Source organism: Dendropsophus ebraccatus, chromosome 2, assembly GCF_027789765.1.
Source record: "Dendropsophus ebraccatus isolate aDenEbr1 chromosome 2, aDenEbr1.pat, whole genome shotgun sequence".
Classification (NCBI taxonomy): Eukaryota; Metazoa; Chordata; class Amphibia; order Anura; family Hylidae; genus Dendropsophus; species Dendropsophus ebraccatus.
Genome location: NC_091455.1, coordinates 19,831,009 through 19,853,521, shown reverse-complemented (window position 1 = coordinate 19,853,521; position 22,513 = coordinate 19,831,009). Strand labels below are relative to the sequence as shown.

Below are 22,513 nucleotides of genomic sequence, written 5' to 3'. Positions count from 1 at the left end.
TCTTGGAGAGGCGGTAAGAGTCCTGCTTACCCCGCCCACACACAGTGATTGACAGCTGATACACAATGATACAAGAAATCGTATACTATGGCAGCATCTCCATTTACTGCTCACTTCTAACCAATATATTGATGACCCTTTTCTTCTGTCTTACAGCCGCCCAGACACGTCTTTCTCCTGGTTTGTCAATCCCTTTAAGTGTTTCTTCCACTTGATCTGGAGAAATTACAAGAAATATATCATCATCGCCCTGGTCCTGCTCATTCTCGCCCTGTTCATCGCTTTGTTTGTCTATACCCTGCCTGGAGCCATCAGTCATAGGATCCTGACTGGGTGAGCACCTCAGGGGGTGGGATCTATGGAGGAAGAAGAACACCCATGGCCAATATGTATACCCAGAATCATTTACACCAGCCGATCCCATGGACAAACTACAGAGGAGTCTCCTAGTGCCTAGAACCCGACTGTGAGCAGTACTGCAGAGAATCAATGCCACCACTAGGGGGAGCTCATAGCAGTGGGATCTGTATAAATCCATATCAGTTTATTATATAGTCGGATGATATTGTGTGGGGAAGAAGGGAATTTAGAGGCCTGTATCCAAAAAGTAGAGCTCCGACCCTTAGAAGAATTCTGGGCCTTTTTATAGGAAATAAAATAAATTATACCCCTTTCTGCACTATTTCACTGCCACTAACCTTTTACCCATCATGAATTATATAATTATATCATTATAATATTGACTGTTCACTAGGAACCTACTCTATACTGCCAGGACTAATAGATATTAACCTAAGACCACCATGGTATCCGTATCAATCCATCTTTATCATCCTAAACTAATGATTGTCCAGGAATGAAAACTTCTTCAGAAAGGGCCCTGGGTGCTGCCAGATTAAAAAATAACATGTACTCACCTGTCCCGGTCCTGCATTAAGTGGTTTAGGGGTTAGTTAGAGACTATATAATCCCAGAAGGTCTGGAATAACTAAGCAATTAAAGGAATAATTTTTTAAGGGCTTCCAAAGTATACAAAATACACATACTCACCTGCCCTGATCCTCCTCTGCTGAAGCCCCATCAGCGCCAGTCTGTGACATCACAGCCAATCACTGGCTGGAGGGGTGACCGCTGAGCAGGCAGTTACTGCATGGCCGCCATGTGATAGGAAGCAGGAAGAAGACAAGAGCACCAGGGACCAGGAGCAGCTACTCCAGACCTCCCGGGGTTATCCAGTCTCTCACTAACCCCTAAACACCCTGGGGGAGATTTATTAACTATGATGTAAAGTGAAACTGGCTCAGTTGCCCCTAGCAACCAATCAGATTCCACCTTTCATTTTCCAAAGAGTCTGTGAGGAATGAAAGGTGGAATCTGATTAGTTGCTAGGGGCAACTGAGCCAGTTTCACTTTACACCATGTTTGATAACTCTCCCCCCTATGTATATGTGATATAGTACAACTTCATGTAGTAAAGTTTTTGCATGTGAGCATAATCGAGAATGTATGTATATGTGTATGGGGGGGGGGTATTTGGAGGCCTCTATCATGACATGAATGCTGTTTGAAAGCCCCCTTTAAAAATTCTGCATTTGCACCTGGACCCTATTCACACGACCTCAATTCACGTCAATGGAGAAGCTGCTCTATGGACTATTATAGGATATCGCTTATTGATTGCTCAAAAGCTGATCCGGCCAAATGCTGAAACACTTAGTCCGCGCTAGGTTCTTGATTTAGCGAGAAAACGGCAATTAATTTGTGACGACATCAAAATTGTGACGACAGCAAAATTGTATGAAGAAGACGAAGAAGACGACTGCCAAATCCTTCGCAGCTGGTAAATAGCACAGCCATTATAACACATTATGTAAATTTTACTCTGAGCTGTAATAAAGGCAACTATTGTAGAAATACATTGTGGAGAGTCCAGTTTCCTTTCTTATAATGTAAATATCCATGTAGAGTTTTTTTCTAAAAACACAGCAGTTTTTTGTTCATAAAGTTTTAACAAAGGACAAAAAATACTGATTCAAAATCAATGCAAAATCCACCATGAGGAATTTGGTGCTGATTTTGAGGTGGATTTTTAAAGGGGTACTCCGGCCCGGGGTATTTTTAAGCTATGGCCAGTGCTGGGTCCCGGATCATGCCGCCCGGTACACCCATCCCGCAGCCGCTTCCTGGTGTGAGCTGCCACATGAGACGTGACGTCTCAATGCAGCTCAGCCATTCAGCGGCCGAGGCGGGACGGGTATTCCGGGCGGTGCGATCTGGGACTCGGCGCTGGAACCGTGGAGGGTGTGGTTATGGACGGCAGAGGCCATAGCTTAAAAATACCCCCGGGCTGGAGTACCCCTTTAAGGGGCCTTTTTAAAGAGGACCTGTCAACCCCCGTGCCGGGGTGACAGGCTCCCGACCCCCCGTTAGAGCCCCCTATACTCACCTGATCCCGCCGGGTCCCGCTTCCTGATCCGGTCAGGTCACGGAGATATCAGCGCCCGAAGCCCGGCGCGCGCGCTGACAGGAGAGTCCGACGCTCATAGAGAATGAATGGGGAGTCCGATGCTCCGTCATTCTCTATGGGCATTGGACTCTCCTGTCAGCGCACGCACCGCTTTGGGGGCTGATATCTCCGTGACCCGACCGGATCAGGAAGCGGGACCTGTACAGGGGGTGACAGGTCTCCTTTAAGTATATGCCTTGGGATAGGTTGTTTGAAAATAATAAAGTGCACTTACCTCCCTGGCTCCTGTATCTTATCAATCCGCCCTGCTGTTCGGCCACTTTTGGGACCTGGTGTCAAGATGTTGCAGGCCCGCCCAGCCAATCAGAGGCTGCAGTGGTGTCCCGCCTGATTGGATGCACCTGCAACGTCACAGCCCTACAATCCGGAAGCTGCAGAACAGCGGGACAGATCAGCAAAATACTGGCGGCGCCGTGGAAGCCAGCGAGGCAAGTGCACTTTAATATTTTCAATCAACCTATCCCCGGGCATGAATTTAAAAAGTCTTCTGTATGAAGTTCCCCCTTAATGCAGCTTTTTACTGCTCCCATTGATTTTAATGGAAGCTTTAAAGTGTCCCTGTCATTATAATTTTCAAAATCTAAATCAACAGTAGATGTGCTATAAAGCAATTTTGCAATATACATTCATTATTTTTTTGTTGTTATGCTGTAAAACAAAGCTGTACTTATCAGAAATCCAGGTCCAGTCTCCTGATGGCAGATTTTCTGACTTGTGCTGGTTGAAAAAAAAACAGACTAAACACAGGAATTCCGGCCAGTACAGAGAGTCACGGCCCAATGTGTCTGTCAATCACATGACTGCCTTCTCTCTGTGAGCGCTCAGATGGCCTGGGAAACACAGGACTTCCTGTTTTCTGTGTTTCCTGTTTCTTGAGAAAAAAAGTGCCGTGTTTTCCATAACAAAAAAAAATAATGAATGTAAATTCCAAACTTGCTTTATATCACATCTACTGCTGATTTAGATTTAAAAAGTTCTAACGACAGTGACCCTTTAAGAGCTATGTTCACACACTGTCTTTTTTTTTTATCCATTTGACGTTCGTCTTTAAGGACAGCCGTCATTTTACTTTATAATCACGGCTGTGATTCTACAAATTGCCTTAAAGTGGAACCATGTAGAAGTCTTACATCTCCTATTTTTCCGCACAAGTTTTTTTTCCCCAACATCTCCCATTAAAATTTGTTGGAGATAAAAGCGGTCAGACTCTGAGGCAGAAGTCAGTGCGGTTTCCATGTCACCCATGTGAACAAGATTTCTTTGCTGTTAAAGGGGTTGTCCAGCGAAAATCTTTTTTCTTTCAAATCAACTGGTGCCAGAAAGTTATATAGATTTGTAATTTACTTCTATTTAAAAATCTCCAGTCTTCCGGGACTTATCAGCTGCTGTATGTCCGGCAGGAAGTGGTGTATTCTTTCCAGGCTGACACAGTGCTCTCTGCTGCCACCTCTGTCCATGTCAGGAACTGGCCAGGCAGGAGAGGTTTTCTCTGTTTTTTTTTTTTCTTTTTACTCCTCTGGGCAGTTCCTGACATGGACAGAGGTGGCAGCAGAGAGGACTGTGTCAGACTGGAAAGAATACACCACTTCCTGCAGGACATACAGCAGCTTATAAGTACTGGAAGACTGGAGATTTTTAAATAGAAGTAAATGACAAATCTATATAACTTTCTGGCACCAGTTGATTTGAAAGAAAAAGATTTTTGCTGGACTACCCCTTTAACCCCTAAATAGCAGAGAGAAAGACTATAAATATCTCCCCCCCCCCCCCCCCATTACCCTTCTATACACTGCCACACAGATACAAACACCAGGTAAAAATGCAGAACACAGAATACACAGGTGACGCGTTATATAGATGCCCATAAATTCAATTCCTCTAGAAAACAAAGTTTATTATAACATTAAGCTCTGAAAAGGGCAAAGTAGTGGAATTTTAACGGATTATAAAAATGTTATCACCGGTGCCGGTCTGGGATAATGGTCCCTGTAGAACAACAGATTGCGCACTTTATTCTTTGCTGCTCACATCTCTGCTATGTTATCACTTATTTTATTAAAACTATTTTTACCGCGTTAAAGGGGGCCTTTGGTTCTGCTGATCGGTAGGTTTCCCGGGGGGGTTGGACCCTCATTGAATTATTCTTTCAATAATAAACCATCAATGTGTTTTTCCGTAAGCCCCATTGACAGGCAGCGGAATGAGGGACCCTCCATCCCGTAAATATCGAGTAACCTGATAGTCATCGAGTAATCCTGATAGTAAATGCCGCTTTATTGGAGAAGTCTCTGTGATAAATCATGTGGGCACATTTAGGAAAACAAGAATTAGCTGAAGTTTCACTAAAGGCGCACTATAAGTCTCAGCATGCACAGATAGAAATGAATTCCGGCATGTCTGGTTCAGATATCACTTGTGGACAAACTCATGACCGTCACAACCCTTCAGCAACAGGAGAGATTATATCCAAGAACAGGGATGAGGAACCCAGCAAAAGCTTTGGCACAGGGGCGGATTAACTTTACTATGGCCCCCTGGGCTGTTCACCAAGCTTGGGCCCTCCCAACCCACTGTAACTATGGCGGCACTAACTTAAAGGGGTATTCCAGGGAAAATCAATAATTTAACAAAGGAAAGGGTTAACCAAGGTTAACACTTTCCTAATATACTTACCTGTTGTTTTTTGGCCCCCCAAGGAGATCTCCGGTCCGGTCACGTGATCTTGCAGCTTGTGGCTCGGATCCTCTTCTTCTTCCGGTTCGGTGACGTCACCACCCGGCCGGCGCCGCTCTCCGTCTCATTAGCAGCAGAGCACTGAACCCTGACTGGCTTGGTAGCGTGCAGCCAATCAGGGTTCAGTGCTCTGCATCCCCACACGCTTCAGAATGGGGGTCCCCTGAGGCTGCAGTAAATTATCAGGGGTTGTCGGGCTCAGTGCCGGTCACCAGTTACATGGGCCGGCACTGCACTACAGCAGGTGATCACTCCGCAACCCCCCCCCCACCCCACCCCACCCCCACCTTGTCAGCGATGCCGACCGAGTCCCGGGAGGGGATGCGGCGGGCGGCATTACTTCATTCATAGCTACTAGACACTCGGCTGCCCACCGCATCCCTTCCTCCCAGGGACTCAGGGTCGGCATCGGTGGGGAAGTAATGTGTATCGGCTGCTGATCCCCCCCGGCCCCCCCTCCCTGTGTCCCTGTCAGATCACTCACCCCCACCCCCGGAGCGTGCTGCGTGCCCCGATCTCTGCACTGGTCTGAAGCCCCTGTACTCAGCTGACAGGCTCTGTGTGAGTGAGGCAGGAGAGATTTCTTGCTCTGTACACAGCGCCTGTCAGCTGAGTACAGGGGCTTCAGACCAGTGCAGAGATCGGGGCACGCAGCACGCTCCGGGGGTGGGGGTGAGTGATCTGACAGGGACACAGGGAGGGGGGGCCGGGGGGGATCAGCTGCCGATACACATTACTTCCCCACCGATGCCGACCCTGAGTCCCTGGGGGGAAGGGATGCGGCGGGCGGCCGGGTGTCTGGTAGCTATGAATGAAGTAAAGCCGCCCGCCGCATCCCCTCCCGGGACTCGGTCGGCATCGCTGACAAGGTGGGGGGGGGGGGGGTTGCGGAGTGATCACCTGCTGTAGTGCAGTGCCGGCCCATGTAACTGGTGACCGGCACTGAGCCCGACAACCCCTGATAATTTACTGCAGCCTCAGGGGACCCCCATTCTGAAGCGTGTGGGGATGCAGAGCACTGAACCCTGATTGGCTGCACGCTACCAAGCCAGTCAGGGTTCAGTGCTCTGCTGCTAATGAGACGGAGAGCGGCGCCGGCCGGGTGGTGACGTCACCGAACCGGAAGAAGAAGAGGATCCGAGCCACAAGCTGCAAGATCACGTGACCGGACCGGAGATCTCCTTGGGGGGCCAAAAAACAACAGGTAAGTATATTAGGAAAGTGTTAACCTTGGTTAACCCTTTCCTTTGTTAAATTATTGATTTTCCCTGGAATACCCCTTTAAGTTTTTTTCTTCCATAATGCAGTCTGTAAAGGACCTGTGGTGATGCAGTGTCCCAGAATATGCAGACTACTACTCCTATTATGCTCATTTCTATTGCTCTATCAATCCCTGTTCTGGTAATTGTTTGCACTGCAACTGCTGCTAGTATTCCCCTGGTATTCTCTGGTTATGTGTATTCTCATGCATATTCATATATATTCCTGTGTATTATTACCTTGTACAGTGGTATGCAAGGCTGATGATCACATGACCGTGCCAGTGCCCTGTAACCATGGTTCCTCCAATGGCTGACTAGCTCTGGCCAGGGGCAACCATGTGACCTCCCACTTCCTCCTAACAAGTGAGTCTTCCCCCTGCTTCCAAGCAAGGAGGGTGTGTGTCGTCCCTCTCCTACCTCAGAGGAGTTGGACTTCTTCTTTGCAGCTCCCACTTCACCACTAGAAGTGTGGATCAGGTGCTCTGCTGTATTCAAGTCTTCGGCTGTATCTGCCTGCTCAAGTGTCCGGAGTCTTCTCTCTCATCTGGGTGTCATTCCGTTACTTCTCATCCTCGTTTCAAGAATTCACAGCAAGTATTATTCTCAAGCTAATCCACCCAGCAACGCTACTTTCTCTCATACTCCTACTCCCATCATCCGGCACGTGTTCTCCCAGCCTATGCAGCACCACTCCTGCCTTGTTTGTCAAAGTCTGCTATATACCCGGTTGCAACCGGACAGAACTGTTGCTATTAGTTACCTCATCTATAATAAAACCGCTGTTACTGAACCCTGGCATTGGTGTCCACTAACTGGTGCCCTGACTAAGTGCAGCGAGGAATCGCATGCCCATCATCACCCGCAGATTCCACAGACCGGCTCTACAGCTGTGCCGCCCTCAGGCCTATACCGTGACAAGTATAACCCCTGCAGCTGCCCCGGTTATTGCCTGCTCATAACACCAGCACTGCGGAAGTGGCCCCCAGGGGCCAGGGCATTGCAGTGACATCATTGTCACATGATAAGGTCCTTCAATATATTCTCTAATGTTACTGCATTGTCTCCTGGTTGCAGTTTTGCGCTGATTTGTGCAAAATTCCGGTAAAAAGGAGCGATTTTTATGCAAATTATGGTTTAACTGTAATCTGGAGATAATACACCACTGAAAGTATAAGTCTGTTTAGGGGGCCATGGGTCCCTCAGGAGCTCAGGGCCTTGGGATATCACCCGAAATGGACCTATTATAGTCCGCTACTGCTTTGGCATGATGAAAATTGTAGTTTTGCAACAGCTGGAGGGCCGCAAGTTCCCCATCTCTGTCCTAGAAGCCACAAAGCCTACTATGTATTTCTTAGAATGCAATGGATGGGCACATAGGGTACTCCATTATGCAGATGACACATCAGTGTCCTCAGTCTCCGCAACAGTCTTGAGACAGGAGGCCTTTGATCAGCTGGGTCCTGGTGTTTTCCTGGTGCGGTCTTTTTTAGGGGGCCCCAGACACCGTTTTTTTGTGGTGCTTTTCTGGCCTCCAAAAAAAAAACCAGAAAAACTTCCAAATATTAGCATTTTTTGTCTGTTATTTTTTTTTAGTGCCTTTGGCGTTTTTGAGACGAACAGAAGAATTTCTACTGAAGTCTATGGGAGAAAAACGCCACAATTTGCAGGAAAAAAAATGCCAAATCCTCTACATACTGCGTTTTGGAAAAACTGCCACAGAGTCGGAAAAAAACGCCAGAGAGGAAATAAACACTATAGCAGAGAAATTAAGAACTTTTATTATTATCATCATTAAAGGGGTTGTCCGGCACCACAACGTTGTGGAGTATTAGTCAGGCCTGACATTAAAATGAAAAAAGTTATAGTATACTCGCTTGCCCTGATCCCCCGACAGATAGTGTTTGATCACCACTAAGCAGCACTTTCTGCCTTGATAAAGCCTTCTCTACCAATCAGTGGCCACCTTCCTGCAGGAATCCGGCTCAGCATGTATTAGTCACTGTTAGGATGACGTGGCAGGGATCAGGGCAGGTGAGTATAACTTTTTTATTGGTATGCCAGCTCAAGCTCATTTATTTTGCGGACCCATTTAAGCTTTATTTACATAAAAAATAAATACAGGTTAAGGCCGGGTTCACACTACGTAAAAAAAACACGGCCGTATTTCATAACAACGGTGGTATTTCTTCAAAGAATGGCTGTTATTTGCAAAATAACAGCTGTTGTTTGCATATATACAGCCGTTGTTATGAAATTTGGCAGTGTTTTTTACGTAGTGTGAACATAGCCTAAGGGTGTCCATGGTACTGAGCCCCTCTCAGAGGAAGCCCATATCTGCCACGTCCTTTCCATTACCACACATACGCTGTACACAACATAACCCTCAGCCTCACATGTCAAATCTTACCAATCATAAGCAGCCCAGGCATAAGATATATATGGAGATAGAATGATAGAATAACCAGTATTTTCTTATACTGGAATGGTCCTTTAAAACGACTCTGTACCCACAATCTGTCCCCCCAAATCACTTGTACCTTCGGATAGCTGCTTTTAATCCAAGATCTGTCCTGGGGTCCGTTTGGCAGGTGATGCAGTTATTGTCCTTAAAAAGAAGTTTTAAACTTGCAGTCCCGTGCCCAACGGGAGTATAACCGTAACTTTGCACCACCCCTCCGTCCCTCCTCCCCACCCTCTTCATCATTAGGAATGCCACTGGAACATTTTCTCCTGTCTGAACATTGCACAGGTGCCTTAACGATCCAGCCCATGTGCCGGGCTGACACAGGTGGGGAATAGGAGGCAATCTACCTGGAGCATTCCTAATAATAAGGGAGCGGGGAGGAGGGACAGAGAGGTTGTGCCAGCCTAATGCATACATAATCTAGGCCACGTGCGTTGGGCGCAGGGCTGCCAGTTTAAAAGTTGTTTTTTAGGACAATAACTGCATCACCTGCCAAATGGACCCCAGGACAGATCTTGAATTTAAAGCAGCTATCCGAAGGTACAAGCGGTTTGGGGGGGGGGGGTCAGATTGTGGGTACAGAGTCACTTTAAGTTTTACCCTAAGACGGTATGAGAGAGCCTATATCTACATTAGTCAGAACAATGTGTTGCTACATTCATCAAGCTTTAGTATATTCACTTATATATCAATTTATGTGTCAAAATTCATTTTATGCAACCCAAACTATGTCAGAATAATCCCAAATCCGTAATCTTTACAATTCTCCCAACTGTAAAACTCGGGCCGAGGAGAGAGCGACAGCGGAGGTTTATCAGAAGTGGAGAAGGAGCAACATTAAATTACTTTCCATTTATTTCAAGGGCTTATTTACGGCCGTTTGATCTCCGGCCAACAGGTAAATAGGCGCTGGTCTCCTCTGTGATTAACATAACGAGGTGTCAACCATAACCCGCAGCAATGGCTTCTGAGATTCCAAGAAAAAAAATCTTATTTTATTAGCAGAGTAAATGCCCGGGGAGGGTTTGGTTCTGCAGCACGCTCCGCACATTTGGCAGCTAAAATCTCATTAAGAGACCGAGTTTTGTTCTCTTCAGAATCCCTTCATGTGAATCGATGATAGTTTTGTCAGAATGGCCAGAATGGAGATTTTCTGACATTTTACTGGCGGTTAGTAATATTACCGACAGAATAAATGTAAAGTGAATAATAATGTGTAACACATCGCACTCCATTCATTGTGTGTGGAATCACTAATCCCTATTCCTCTCAAGTGTCCCTCTACCTGACCCCGAAGCCCAGAGCCCACCTTGCTCCTGTGTCGTCCCCTTTCACCTTGTATAAAAATTCACAATTTATTACTATTGATGCCGAGAACTTTATTGCTTCAACACTTCACTAGCTGTACACCAGACCTCTCCATCACTAGCTCTCCTATATACCAGACCTCTCCATCACTAGCTCTCCTATATACCAGACCTCTCCTTCCCTAGCTTTCCTATATACCAGACCTCTCCATCACTAGCTCTCCTATATACCAGACCTCTCCATCACTAGCTCTCCTATATACCAGACCTCTCCTTCCCTAGCTTTCCTATATACCAGACCTCTCCATCACTAGCTCTCCTATATACCAGACCTCTCCATCACTAGCTCTCCTATATACCAGACCTCTCCGTCACTATCTCTCCTATATACCAGACCTCTCCATCACTATCTCTCCTATATACCAGACCTCTCCATCACTACCTCTCCTATATACCAGACTTCTCCCTCTCTAGCTCTCCTATATACCAGACCTCTCCATCACTAGCTCTCCTATATACCAGACCTCTCCATCACTAGCCCTTCTATATATGCGATGCCCTGGCCCCTGGGGGCCACTTCCGCAGTGCTGGTGTTATGAGCGGGCAATGACCGGGGCAGCTGCAGGGGTTATACTTGTCACGGTATAGGCCTGAGGGCAGCACAGCTGTAGGGCCGGTCTGTGGAATCTGCGGGTGATGATGGGCATGCGATTCTTCGCTGCACCTAGTCAGGGCACCAGTTAGTGGACACCAATGCCAGGGTTCAGTAACAGCGGTTTTATTATAGATGAGGTAACTGGTAGCAACAGTTCTGTCCGGATGCAACCGGGTATATAGCAGGCTTTGACAAATAAAGCAGGAGTGGTGCTGCATAGGCTGTGAGAATACGTGGCGGATGATGGGAGTAGGAGTATGAGAGGAATAGCGTTGCTGGGTGGATTAGCTTGAGAATAATACTTGCTGTGAATCCTTGTAGCGATGAGGAGAGATAACGGAATGACACCCAGATGAGAGAGAAGACTCCGGACACTTGAGCCGGCAGATACAGCCGAAGACTTGAATACAGCAGCAGACTCAGTCACTCTCCTGAGGGAGAGGACAGAACAACACAACCTCCTTGCTTGAAAGCAGGGGCTGAACTGACTTGTCAGCAGGAAGTGGGAGGTCACATGGTTGCTCCTGGCCAGAGCTAGTCGGCCATTGGAGGAACCATGGTTACAGGTCACGTGATCAACAGCCTTGCATACCACTGTACAATGCAATAATACACAGGAATACATGAGAATACACATGAGAATGCACATTACCAGAGAATACTAGGGGAAAACCAGCAGCAGTTGCAGTGCAAACACTTACCAGAACAGGCATGAGCAAGAGAAATGACCATAATAGGAGTAGTAGTCTGCATGTTCTGGGACACTGCATATACCAGACCTTTCCATCACTAGCTCTCCTATATACCAGACCTCTCCATCACTAGCTCTCCTATATACCAGACCTCTCCGTCACTAGCTCTCCTATATACCAGACCTCTCCATCACTAGCTCTCCTATATACCAGACCTCTCCGTCACTAGCTCTCCTATATACCAGACCTCTCCATCACTAGCTCTCCTATATACCAGACCTCTCCTTCCCTAGCTCTCCTATATACCAGACCTCTCCATCACTAGCTCTCCTATATACCAGACCTCTCCATCACTAGCTCTCCTATATACCAGACCTCTCCATCACTAGCTCTCCTATATACCAGTACTCTCCGTCACTATCTCTCCTATATACCAGACCTGTCCATCACTAGCTCTCCTATATACCAGACCTCTCCATCACTAGCTCTCCTATATACCAGACCTCTCCATCACTAGCTCTCCTATATACCAGACCTCTCCATCACTAGCTCTCCTATATACCAGACCTCTCCATCACTAGCTCTCCTATATACCAGACCTCTCCATCACTAGCTCTCCTATATACCAGACCTCTCCGTCACTAGCTCTCCTATATACCAGACCTCTCCATCACTAGCTCTCCTATATACCAGACCTCTCCGTCACTAGCTCTCCTATATACCAGACCTCTCCATCACTAGCTCTCCTATATACCAGACCTCTCCTTCCCTAGCTCTCCTATATACCAGACCTCTCCATCACTAGCTCTCCTATATACCAGACCTCTCCATCACTAGCTCTCCTATATACCAGACCTCTCCATCACTAGCTCTCCTATATACCAGACCTCTCCATCACTAGCTCTCCTATATACCAGTACTCTCCGTCACTATCTCTCCTATATACCAGACCTGTCCATCACTAGCTCTCCTATATACCAGACCTCTCCATCACTAGCTCTCCTATATACCAGACCTCTCCATCACTAGCTCTCCTATATACCAGACCTCTCCATCACTAGCTCTCCTATATACCAGACCTCTCCATCACTAGCTCTCCTATATACCAGACCTCTCCGTCACTAGCTCTCCTATATACCAGGCCTCTCCATCACTAGCTCTCCTATATACCAGACCTCTCCGTCACTAGCTCTCCTATATACCAGTACTCTCCGTCACTATCTCTCCTATATACCAGACCTCTCCATCACTAGCTCTCCTATATACCAGTACTCTCCGTCACTAGCTCTCCTATATACCAGGCCTCTCCATCACTAGCTCTCCTATATACCAGACCTCTCCGTCACTAGCTCTCCTATATACCAGTACTCTCCGTCACTATCTCTCCTATATACCAGACCTCTCCGTCACTAGCTCTCCTATATACCAGACCTCTCCTTCCCTAGCTCTCCTATATACCAGACCTCTCCGTCACTAGCTCTCCTATATACCAGACTTCTCCATCACTAGCCCTTCTATATACCAGACCTTTCCATCACTAGCTCTCCTATATACCAGACCTCTCCGTCACTAGCCCTCCTATATACCAGACCTCTCCATCACTAGCTCTCCTATATACCAGACCTCTCCTTCCCTAGCTTTCCTATATACCAGACCTCTCCGTCACTAGCTCTCCTATATACCAGACCTCTCCCTCTCTAGCTCTCCTATATACCAGACCTCTCCATCACTAGCTCTCCTATATACCAGACCTCCCCATCACTAGCTCTTCTATATACAAGACCCCTCCGTCACTAGCTCTCCTATATACCAGACCTCTCCGTCACTAGCTCTCCTATATACCAGACCTCTCCATCACTAGCTCTTCTATATACCAGACTTCTCCGTCACTAGCTCTCCTATATACCAGACCTCTCCATCACTAGCTCTCCTATATACCAGACCTCTCCTTCCCTAGCTCTCCTATATACCAGACCTCTCCATCACTAGCTCTCCTATATACCAGACCTCTCCGTCACTAGCTGTACACCAGACCTCTCCATCACTAGCTCTCCTATATACCAGACCTCTCCGTCACTAGCTCTCCTATATACCAGACCTCTCCTTCCCTAGCTCTCCTATATACCAGACCTCTCCATCACTAGCTCTCCTATATACCAGACCTCTACTTCCCTAGCTTTCCTATATACCAGACCTCTCCGTCACTAGCTCTCCTATATACCAGACCTCTCCGTCACTATCTCTCCTATATACCAGACCTCTCCGTCACTAGCTCTCCTATATACCAGACATCTCCGTCACTAGCTCTCCTATATACCAGACCTCTCCGTCACTAGCCCTCCTATATACCAGACCTCTCCGTCACTAGCTCTCCTATATACTAGGCCTCCTATATAGCCGGCCTCTCCTTCACTGCTTTAGCCACCACTTCTGAGATGGACTCGCTGTTGCGCCTCAGGCAGTGAATGGCCGAGCAGGCTGCCATTGACGTGATGGGTGATGAGCGGCGGGAGAGGACCCCAGGGGAACGTAGTTAGGTATGAGTAAGATCTTTATTATATTCTATGCAAGGGCAACATTTTATAATGGCCTGAGTTCTCCTTTAATACTGTAGATATTTTACAATACTTTTTGTTATGTGACAAATATCGGCCACTACCAAATATCTCAGCTCCACCAATTATTTTTTCGTTGTAGATTCAGGCCATTGACAACTACCTATAAGTGTCACGGGGCCGGAGCTTGTTTCCTAGCAACGCGGAGAACATAAAAGTGTGTCATTTATAAGTAGTGTACAGACGGTGAATATTTGTGAACCTTGACAAATAGAAACAGCTGAGTTTTCATTTTATTTTACTTCTGCTGATTCAGTAACCGAGTAATCACAAAACCGCCTGCCATCCACAACCGGACAAAAATGAGCTGGAAATTCCCGCAACAAGATGCGTCCGAGTACGTCCTGTCAAAAACTATACAGAAATTCCCTTTGATGTATTAAATTTATACCCGGTAATAAGAAAAACCTGTCATGCATGTGAGGTGTGAGAGGTAAATGAACCCTAGATGTATAACACATGAATGCACGTCCATTGCCGGATCGCTGATACATTGTGACAGCAATATGCTACGATATAGAAAAAAGGGAAAATATAACAATATCTCAAAAAGTACAAGCTGCGTCGCGCAAAAATGAGAGTGAGAGTAACCCTAATAAAAACAGGCTTCATTATATTAGACCCAACTACAGATCAGCTCTGAAAAATGCCACATAGTGGATATATAATACTGCTATATAGTTCCTAAATATTACCAGCATGACTAGGGGTATGGCAGATTACGGGGGTTTCTAGGATGATAACCTACCCCACTTTCTTGCCCCCTCCCAACCCTTTGTCTCCCCCCTTTTACCTTAAATGATGACACGACACCTGCGAACGTTGGAATAACGGCCACAGCAGCCTCTTTATTAAACAATAAATAACATGTCAAATATGTAACATTCCTATTTAACCCCCCCCGATAACTCCCACCCAACCTAACCAACATACCCATCAGGGAGGTCATGGATGGCCCAGCAGCAGTATAAACTATCGGTCCCCAGTCGCCCCGCGCCGATTTAGGGCTGGCAAATATGCCCAATACTGCTTCCCAGAGAACCATGTATCCCTCCGCCTAAGCGGTAAGCACCGCCAACCATGCCCCACCTCCCTGCAATCTAAAGGAGAGGGGATTGCCACCTTCATCATATCACCTCCAACACCTCCTCACACAGTGCCATCCACGACCACCCCTCGGCTAGCTGCTGCGACAATAGAACAATGCACTGCCAACCACCCACCCACCAACACGGCAATGAGGTGGGTGGTTCCAGGTCCAATCTACGAGGACCTCCCCTTATAGCCTCCGCTCTGCAACCCCACCCCGATGCTATCCCTTGATCCCCTATTGGCCCCTTAAAGCTTCCCCCACTCCCCTTGCTCCATCCCCCTTCCCTTAGCCTAACCTTGTGCTCCTACTCCACTCTCAACCCCTTGTTAACCCCCTACTGCCCACCCCTTTATGTCCGGGCTGCAGCTATGCTGCGCCCGCTTGCACCCTCCCTCAGAATAGAATTGTAGGCCTATAAACAATGTAAATATACAGTGTTCAAGTAATATCACCATAGTGTACAATCAACAGTGTTATACAATGCCAAAATAATGGCACTTATTGTAGTGCCCAGCCTCTCTTCAGAGGATAGTTCATTTAGGGACAGCCTCACCTAAGTGTGTATGTGGTGTGGTACTCGGCCAGTGATGGTAATGTTGTGACGCCAGTGCTAGTTCAGCACACAGGTGTGATGTTGTACATGTGTACAGGGCCATAATCCGTGACCCAGGCCTTTACTAATGAATGTAGCAGACTTTCCAAGGTTTCCCAGAAGAGGCGTGTGTTAGTCAGTAAGATCCTTCAGCTTTCTGCTATCTGTCTTACTGGGGACCAGTTCTTTACTGCGGTAACTGTCCCGAAGAAATAGGATAAGGATACCTGGCATGGACAAGGTGTACCCTAGAGGACGGTTACCCCTCCTGAGGGTTTATAACTGCATACTGGCACAGATTGCTTGCATAGAAGAATCTGTTTTAAGTCTGTAATCCCTGACAAGGGACAAGCCTGGGCCAGGCTCAGCTTTACTGCAGCAGGAACTGTCTCTCTTAGCTGTCTTTCTTTCCACCATCTACCAACTGATGACCTCCCACCAGGAACTAACCACCCTTTTTATAGGGGAAACTGGGACTAAAACCCTGATTAGTGGGGAAAGGAGAGGGAAGAAGTGTCATAGGTAGAAACAGTGTGAGGTACTTGCACCTGGGATTGGATAACACAGTAACATAAGTAATCCATTACCTTCAGCTGTGCTCATATAAGTAAAGACATAGAAACAGTGTGATACCTAGTGGGGAAATACAAATAAGCACCTTCATTCCCTTTGTGTGATACCTGACACAGGTACTTTACCCAGGTGGATTAAAAATTTGTGGACCACCCGTACCAGGACACTACCTATATGTTACCTCTCCACGTTCCGGGTGTTCTTACCACTTCTGTCCACTCACTGCAGCCGCCTTTGAAACTTCAGAACTGGTCTCTGAAGTGACAGACCGCTCAGCCAACCAGTGACCGAGATGAGACAGCTGTCACGGCCGCGGCGGCTTCCCGCGTCCCGGGTGGCCGCCGCGACCGCCTCCTGTCCCGTGCAGCCGCCGGGGTCCTTGTGTAGGGACCCGGCGCTGTTGCTGCTTCGGCCCCTGGGGCGCCTCACCTCTCCTCCGTGCATGTCGCGGTCTGTGCCGGCCGGCGCGCGCGTCCCCGCCTCCTAGGGCGCGCGCGCGCCGGCTGTCTCAGATTTAAAGGGGCAGTGCGCTCCTAATTGGTTAGTGGCACCAATCACTCCCCTATAAATCCCAGCATGCCCTGTCCTTAGTGTTGGAGCCTCTACATGCTTCCCATAGCGTTGGCCCAGCCCCCTGTTGTTCCTGTGTCCTATTCCGCTACCTGGTCCCAAGTCCCTGTTCCTGAGTCCTATTCGTTACCTGGTCCCAAGTCCCTGTTCCTGGTTCCTGTTCCCCTGTCACTCCATCTGTTCCCGTGTTCAGCCTGTCACGTGCGCTCTCACCTGCAGACCATTGCCTGTGCCATCTCCTGCCACGCCTCGCCTGCCGACACCAGCAACCAAGCCAGGGGTAGCGACCTGGGGGTCGCCTGCCGCAGCAAGTCCATCCCGCCTTGCGGCGGGCTCTGGTGAAAACCAGCGGCCCCTTAGACTCCGCCCCTGGTGAGGTTAGTGCCATCGCTGCTGTCGGTCCAGTGGATCCACTACTCCAGGCGTTACAACAGCGCAGCGCCCACTGATTGGCTGAGCAGGCTTTACTTCAAAGACCAGAGCAGAAGTTTCAGCGGCTAACACTGGGGAGGGTGGACAGGTATGTATTGCTATTACACGCAGTCATGTTGGGTCAGCGACTGATGATTTTTAGGCAGGACCAAAAGACGCGATCAGTCGATGATTGTTGTCATTGACTGATCATTTTTTTTATTACATGGAGTGATAATCTGCCGAATTGGTCTGTAATTGGGCTCTAACACTGTAAGAATTGTCTGCATAGTTTTTCAGCACTGTGCCCTATTTCATCTATTCCTGCCACAGGCTCATTGACTGCACACATAACATCAAGGTCACCTCACAATCCATGCGACCAGGTATTACAAAGGGTTGCCCCAAGGGAATCCCCTTACACCGTGACTGTGACAATCTACGGTACTGCCTAAAAATACTGTATGTCCGCAGGATGAGTAACCAGGGACACATCAGAATGGGGTCAATGTTAATCAAAGGCTTTGCTTTCTTTGAGTTTGTTACTTTAATTATAACCATTTTTTCCTTTCTTCCTTTTTTCATTGTGTAAAAGCCACCCTTGCTATCTGGAGACCATCAGCGAGCAGGCTAATCGCAGTGTTTATGTGTTGATGAGCTGTGTATACTGTATACTGCCTGGTGCTGTAGTGTAAGCTGCTGCGGATCCATGTGTGAATTCATCCTTGGAGAATTCATTGTAAGAGCAGACAAGGCAGAAATATCACAGCAACCTGCAGAATGTCGTCAGTACATGTAGGTCTATATTTAGAAACCAGAAACTTTCAGGTTGTTCTCCGCATCCTTGAATGACTTACGCTGGGTACAGAGACTTTGCCGAAACTTGGGAGAAGCTAAAAAAAGAACATGGAATATTTGATGAATGTCAGAACAGAAATCTGACTGACAGTGTATTGTGTGTGGGGGATAGGAGGCAGAAGAATGGATATCAAGCAATGTCATATAATTATCTCTCCATCTCTCATGGGCCTAGATCACAGTCCATCAATCTAAACCTTTAAAAGCAACACAAAAATATTGCAGAGACTTTATCTAGCCAATTTTTTTAATATGGAGATAGATGCGAGTCCCCGTATTTATGCCTCCAAATAGTACTTAGGTCACTCTGTACCCCTATATGGTATTAGGCCCCCTCTGTGCTCCCATATGGTAGTTAGTCTTTTTCTGTCATTCTTATGGTAGGCTTCACTGTACCCACATATGATAGTTAGGTCTCCTCTTTACCCCATATAGTACTAGGACCACTCTGTGCCCATACATATTATTAGGCCCCCCTCTGTGCCCTCATTAGTATAAGGTAACCCCACAAATTCCCTATTTAGTAGTTAGGCACCCCCGTGCCACCATATAGTAGTTAGCAGTTAGGGCTCTTGTTGCATCCCTATACTAGTCAGGCTCCCTCTGTTCCCCTATATGGTAGTTAGGATCCTTCTGTGCCACCATATTGTAGTTAGCCCCTTGTGTGTTCTTTTATACTAGTTGGGCTCCCTCTCTTCCCCTATATAGTGGTTAGGCCCCTTCTGTGCCATCATATTAAATATAGGTCCCTCTGTGTCTCCATATAGCAGTTAGGCCCCTCTGTGCCACCATATTGTAGTTAGGCCCCCTATGAGCTCCCGTATAGTATTGCTCACAGTTGATGAGAGAAGAAATTTAAGAAACTTATTGCAGTGGTGGCTTCTATAACCACACAGCACTGGTATCAGTGAGATCTATAGAACAACTATCTTTCACAAGCGCCTGCACTGGTAGGGGCTGGATATTATACACCCGTTGCACTGAATCAAACATCTGAATTGAATGATTAAGAGCTATTGTCTCTATTGTGTATCTTTTTCCTTTGTGTAGGTATATAACCATTGATCATGGGGGCCCACATACATCTTAGGCAGAGGCTCTCTGCTGTTAATGTCCTTCCTTGTACTTACTACCATTATTTATCTTCTACAGTCCTTTCTCTTGGTTTGCAGCTGATATACCTTATGTACCAGTACATGGAATACTTCAAACTAACACCAAACTACCTGTCAGAAGTAGTTACAGTCACTACACTATACGCGCTGCGTATGACCGGTCTATGGAGCGGTCCTGACACATCCATACATCAGGCTGACAACTCTATGTGTGTGTTACCCGGCTGCTGTCTATTAGAATAAATCAAGTGAAGACATTGTGGAAAACTAAGCACAAGAGAAACTCGTAACTTCTTATTATCATCTTGATAAAGTTATTTTCGACTTTTGCCTGAAGGGAAGCCAGTCCATTGGTTTTTATGACAAGCTATAATGTAAAATTATGCAATATACTGTTACCCTAATATCAAAAATATGCACTAAAAAAAAGAGCTAGGGACATAAAGCAGCAAGGATAACTAACCTGCGAAGCCAGTACCCAACATACAATGGGCCACTGACACGTTCTCATGTCTGACCTCTAGAGATGAGCGAACCTTGAGCATGCTCGAGTCCATCCGAACCCGAACTTTCAGCATTTGATTAGTGGTGGCTGCTGAAGTTGGATAAAGCCCTAAGGCTATGTGGAAAACATGGATATAGTCATTGGCTGTATCCATGTTTTCCAGACAACCTTAGAGCTTTATTCAACTTCAGCAGCCCCCGCAAAACAAATGCTGAAAGTTCGGGTTCGGATGGACTCGAACCTGAACCCGGTTCGCTCATCTCTAATGACCTCCCATATGGTGTTCATGAAACCGTGTACAAGATGCCCTAAATGCATGTACAATGGGAAAACTAAAGCTGGACATAACCAGTATAAAAAATGTTACTTAAATACCCTTGGACCGGAAATCATATCTTATATACAGTGGCCTTCTGACCCTCCATAGATTGCAGAGGAGAAAATTATCAAGCAGGGTGAATTTCAACAGCCCAATCCTTTGGTTCACTGGTATAAATTTTGTAGTGGATCAATCCTGTTCGTGACGCCATAAGAAGCTTTGTTATACCCATGGGGAATGATGAGTTCTACGCAGCAGGATAACTGGGATTAGTAGTGTTGTGTTGTATTGCCACAAGGCAGAGTGGTACAACTAACCTGATAGTCCCTTGTGAGCCCAGCAATGCTTATGTCAATGTAATTCCTTCAGTGACGCAAAGTGCAATAATGAAACCTCTGGACACAAGTATTCTGTGAAACAACTTTAAAGGAAAAGTCCGGAGAAAATGATAATTTGCCAGCAGGCAGGGGCAGGGAAAAGATAATAAGTGCTACTTACCTCTCCCTATGTCTCCACAGAGCCACGGCACATCTCCTAAAAGCCACATCACAGGCTCTGGGACCCCGCCGGAACGTATTTTTCCTGTGTTGCGATGTCAGTGTTGTTAGTGGAGATGTTGCTTTGCATACAGTCCAGTTAGTTTAGACTCTGCTGTAGAGGATCCCCACAGATTTGGCAAACTACAATGTAGTGTACTGAAGAGGGCTTTACTGGCGGCTACGTTGCGGCACTATCCCACATGAATGACGTATGCAGAAAGACTGGCTTAATGTGTAAGCTCCTAGGCACCAACTCTGACTTGAGCCGACAAATAGTTAAGTGTAGCAAGAGAGTCCTAGAGAAACTCTCTCCTCTTTTGATTTCCTCTCAGTATGGACTACAAGCAGTCATCAGCTAAACCTCCTAACTTCACAAGGTGCTGTGGTTTGCTGTGTATATGGCCCATATCTGTCCTTAAAGGGGTACTCCAGGAAATGTTAGTGTCAGAAAGTTATACAGGTTTGTAAACTTCTATTTAAAAATCTCAAACCTTCATATACTTATCAGCTGCTGTATGTCCTGCAGGAAGTAATATTTTTTTTCAATCTGACAGTTAGGCTCCCGGCCAGAAGAAATTCCGTCCGCCCCCTATGTCATCCTCCCCCTGCATTCAGATGAATACAGAATAAAAGTCTTCAGGCTGAACCTGTGGTGAGCGAGGGACTTGTTCTTTTGAGGATATAAGCATATGTCTGATGTCTCTGTCTGAGCAAAGGCCGGTGATCAATCTTATAGCCATGATGCTCCTACCTTTAGAGAATAACCTTTACAGGACTCATCTCCTGCTATTAATCACATCATCTCTGTCAGTTCAGGCAAAGACCCTTTGGTATATACAGTCATATCCTCAGTGATACGTAAACTGCAGTGTATGGGTGCAGCTATAGGTGATGCAGAGGTGGCAGCCATACCTGCCATATAAGAAGACACCAGTACAATCACATGGTAGCTGGGGGTCCTGTTACAGATGTTGCATTGGAGCCCAGAAGCTTCAATTTACAGCTATTTTGTAGTATATGGGCATTCACATAGATACATTTTCAGTTCAAAAAAATGTTTTCAAAAACACCAGACTATACCAATCTGAATCACTTCCTTTCATCTGGTTTGACTATATTTTCTAGACTATAGTTTCTAATATATATTCTAATTTTACTTGAACACAAGACCTTTATAGGAAAGTGTAATGGGCATGCTCTGTGACATGTGCAGGACCCACTGCGCAAGGAGAGGGAGACAATTGTCCTTGTCATCTATTGTAAGTATAGGATCCTGTGTTATTCTCCTTATACAGTCATAAGAAAAATAACGTATAGCCTGTTTGAATTCTATGGTTTTACATATCTGGAAATAAAGAAAAAAAATCTATTCCTTAGAAGGTCCTAAAATGTATTAAATACAACGTCAGATGAACAACAACACCCAGCAGATTTTATCACATCAATATATATTTAACAAGAACCAAAAGCACCAAAATTCAGACGTACTGAAGCAACGTGTGAAAAAGTAATTGCTTCCTCAGGAATTGAGAGGGTAAGTAGCAGTCAGGTGCCGCCAATCTAATGCCCTTGATTAATTGATCATCGGCAAGTGTGATTGTAATGTCCCACTATGGCTTGTTACTTTATTAACACACCCAGATAAAACTAGTCCTGTCAGGTGCCACAGTTAGTGCAGTTAGC

At 46.5% G+C, this 22,513-nt stretch overlaps 1 protein-coding gene across 4 annotated transcripts in view; it reads left to right on the top strand.

The window, feature by feature from the left end:
- The window catches only part of FER1L6 (fer-1 like family member 6), a 103,133-nt gene extending 101,830 nt beyond the window's left edge, over positions 1 to 1,303 (top strand). For all 4 annotated transcript variants that reach the window (XM_069957126.1, XM_069957125.1, XM_069957128.1 and 1 more), the window contains exon 41: positions 157 to 1,303. In XM_069957126.1, coding sequence (XP_069813227.1) covers positions 157 to 337 — 181 coding nt within the window. In that variant the 3' untranslated portion in view covers positions 338 to 1,303. The remainder of the gene's footprint in view (positions 1 to 156) is intronic.
- Positions 1,304 to 22,513: the final 21,210 nt, after the last annotated feature.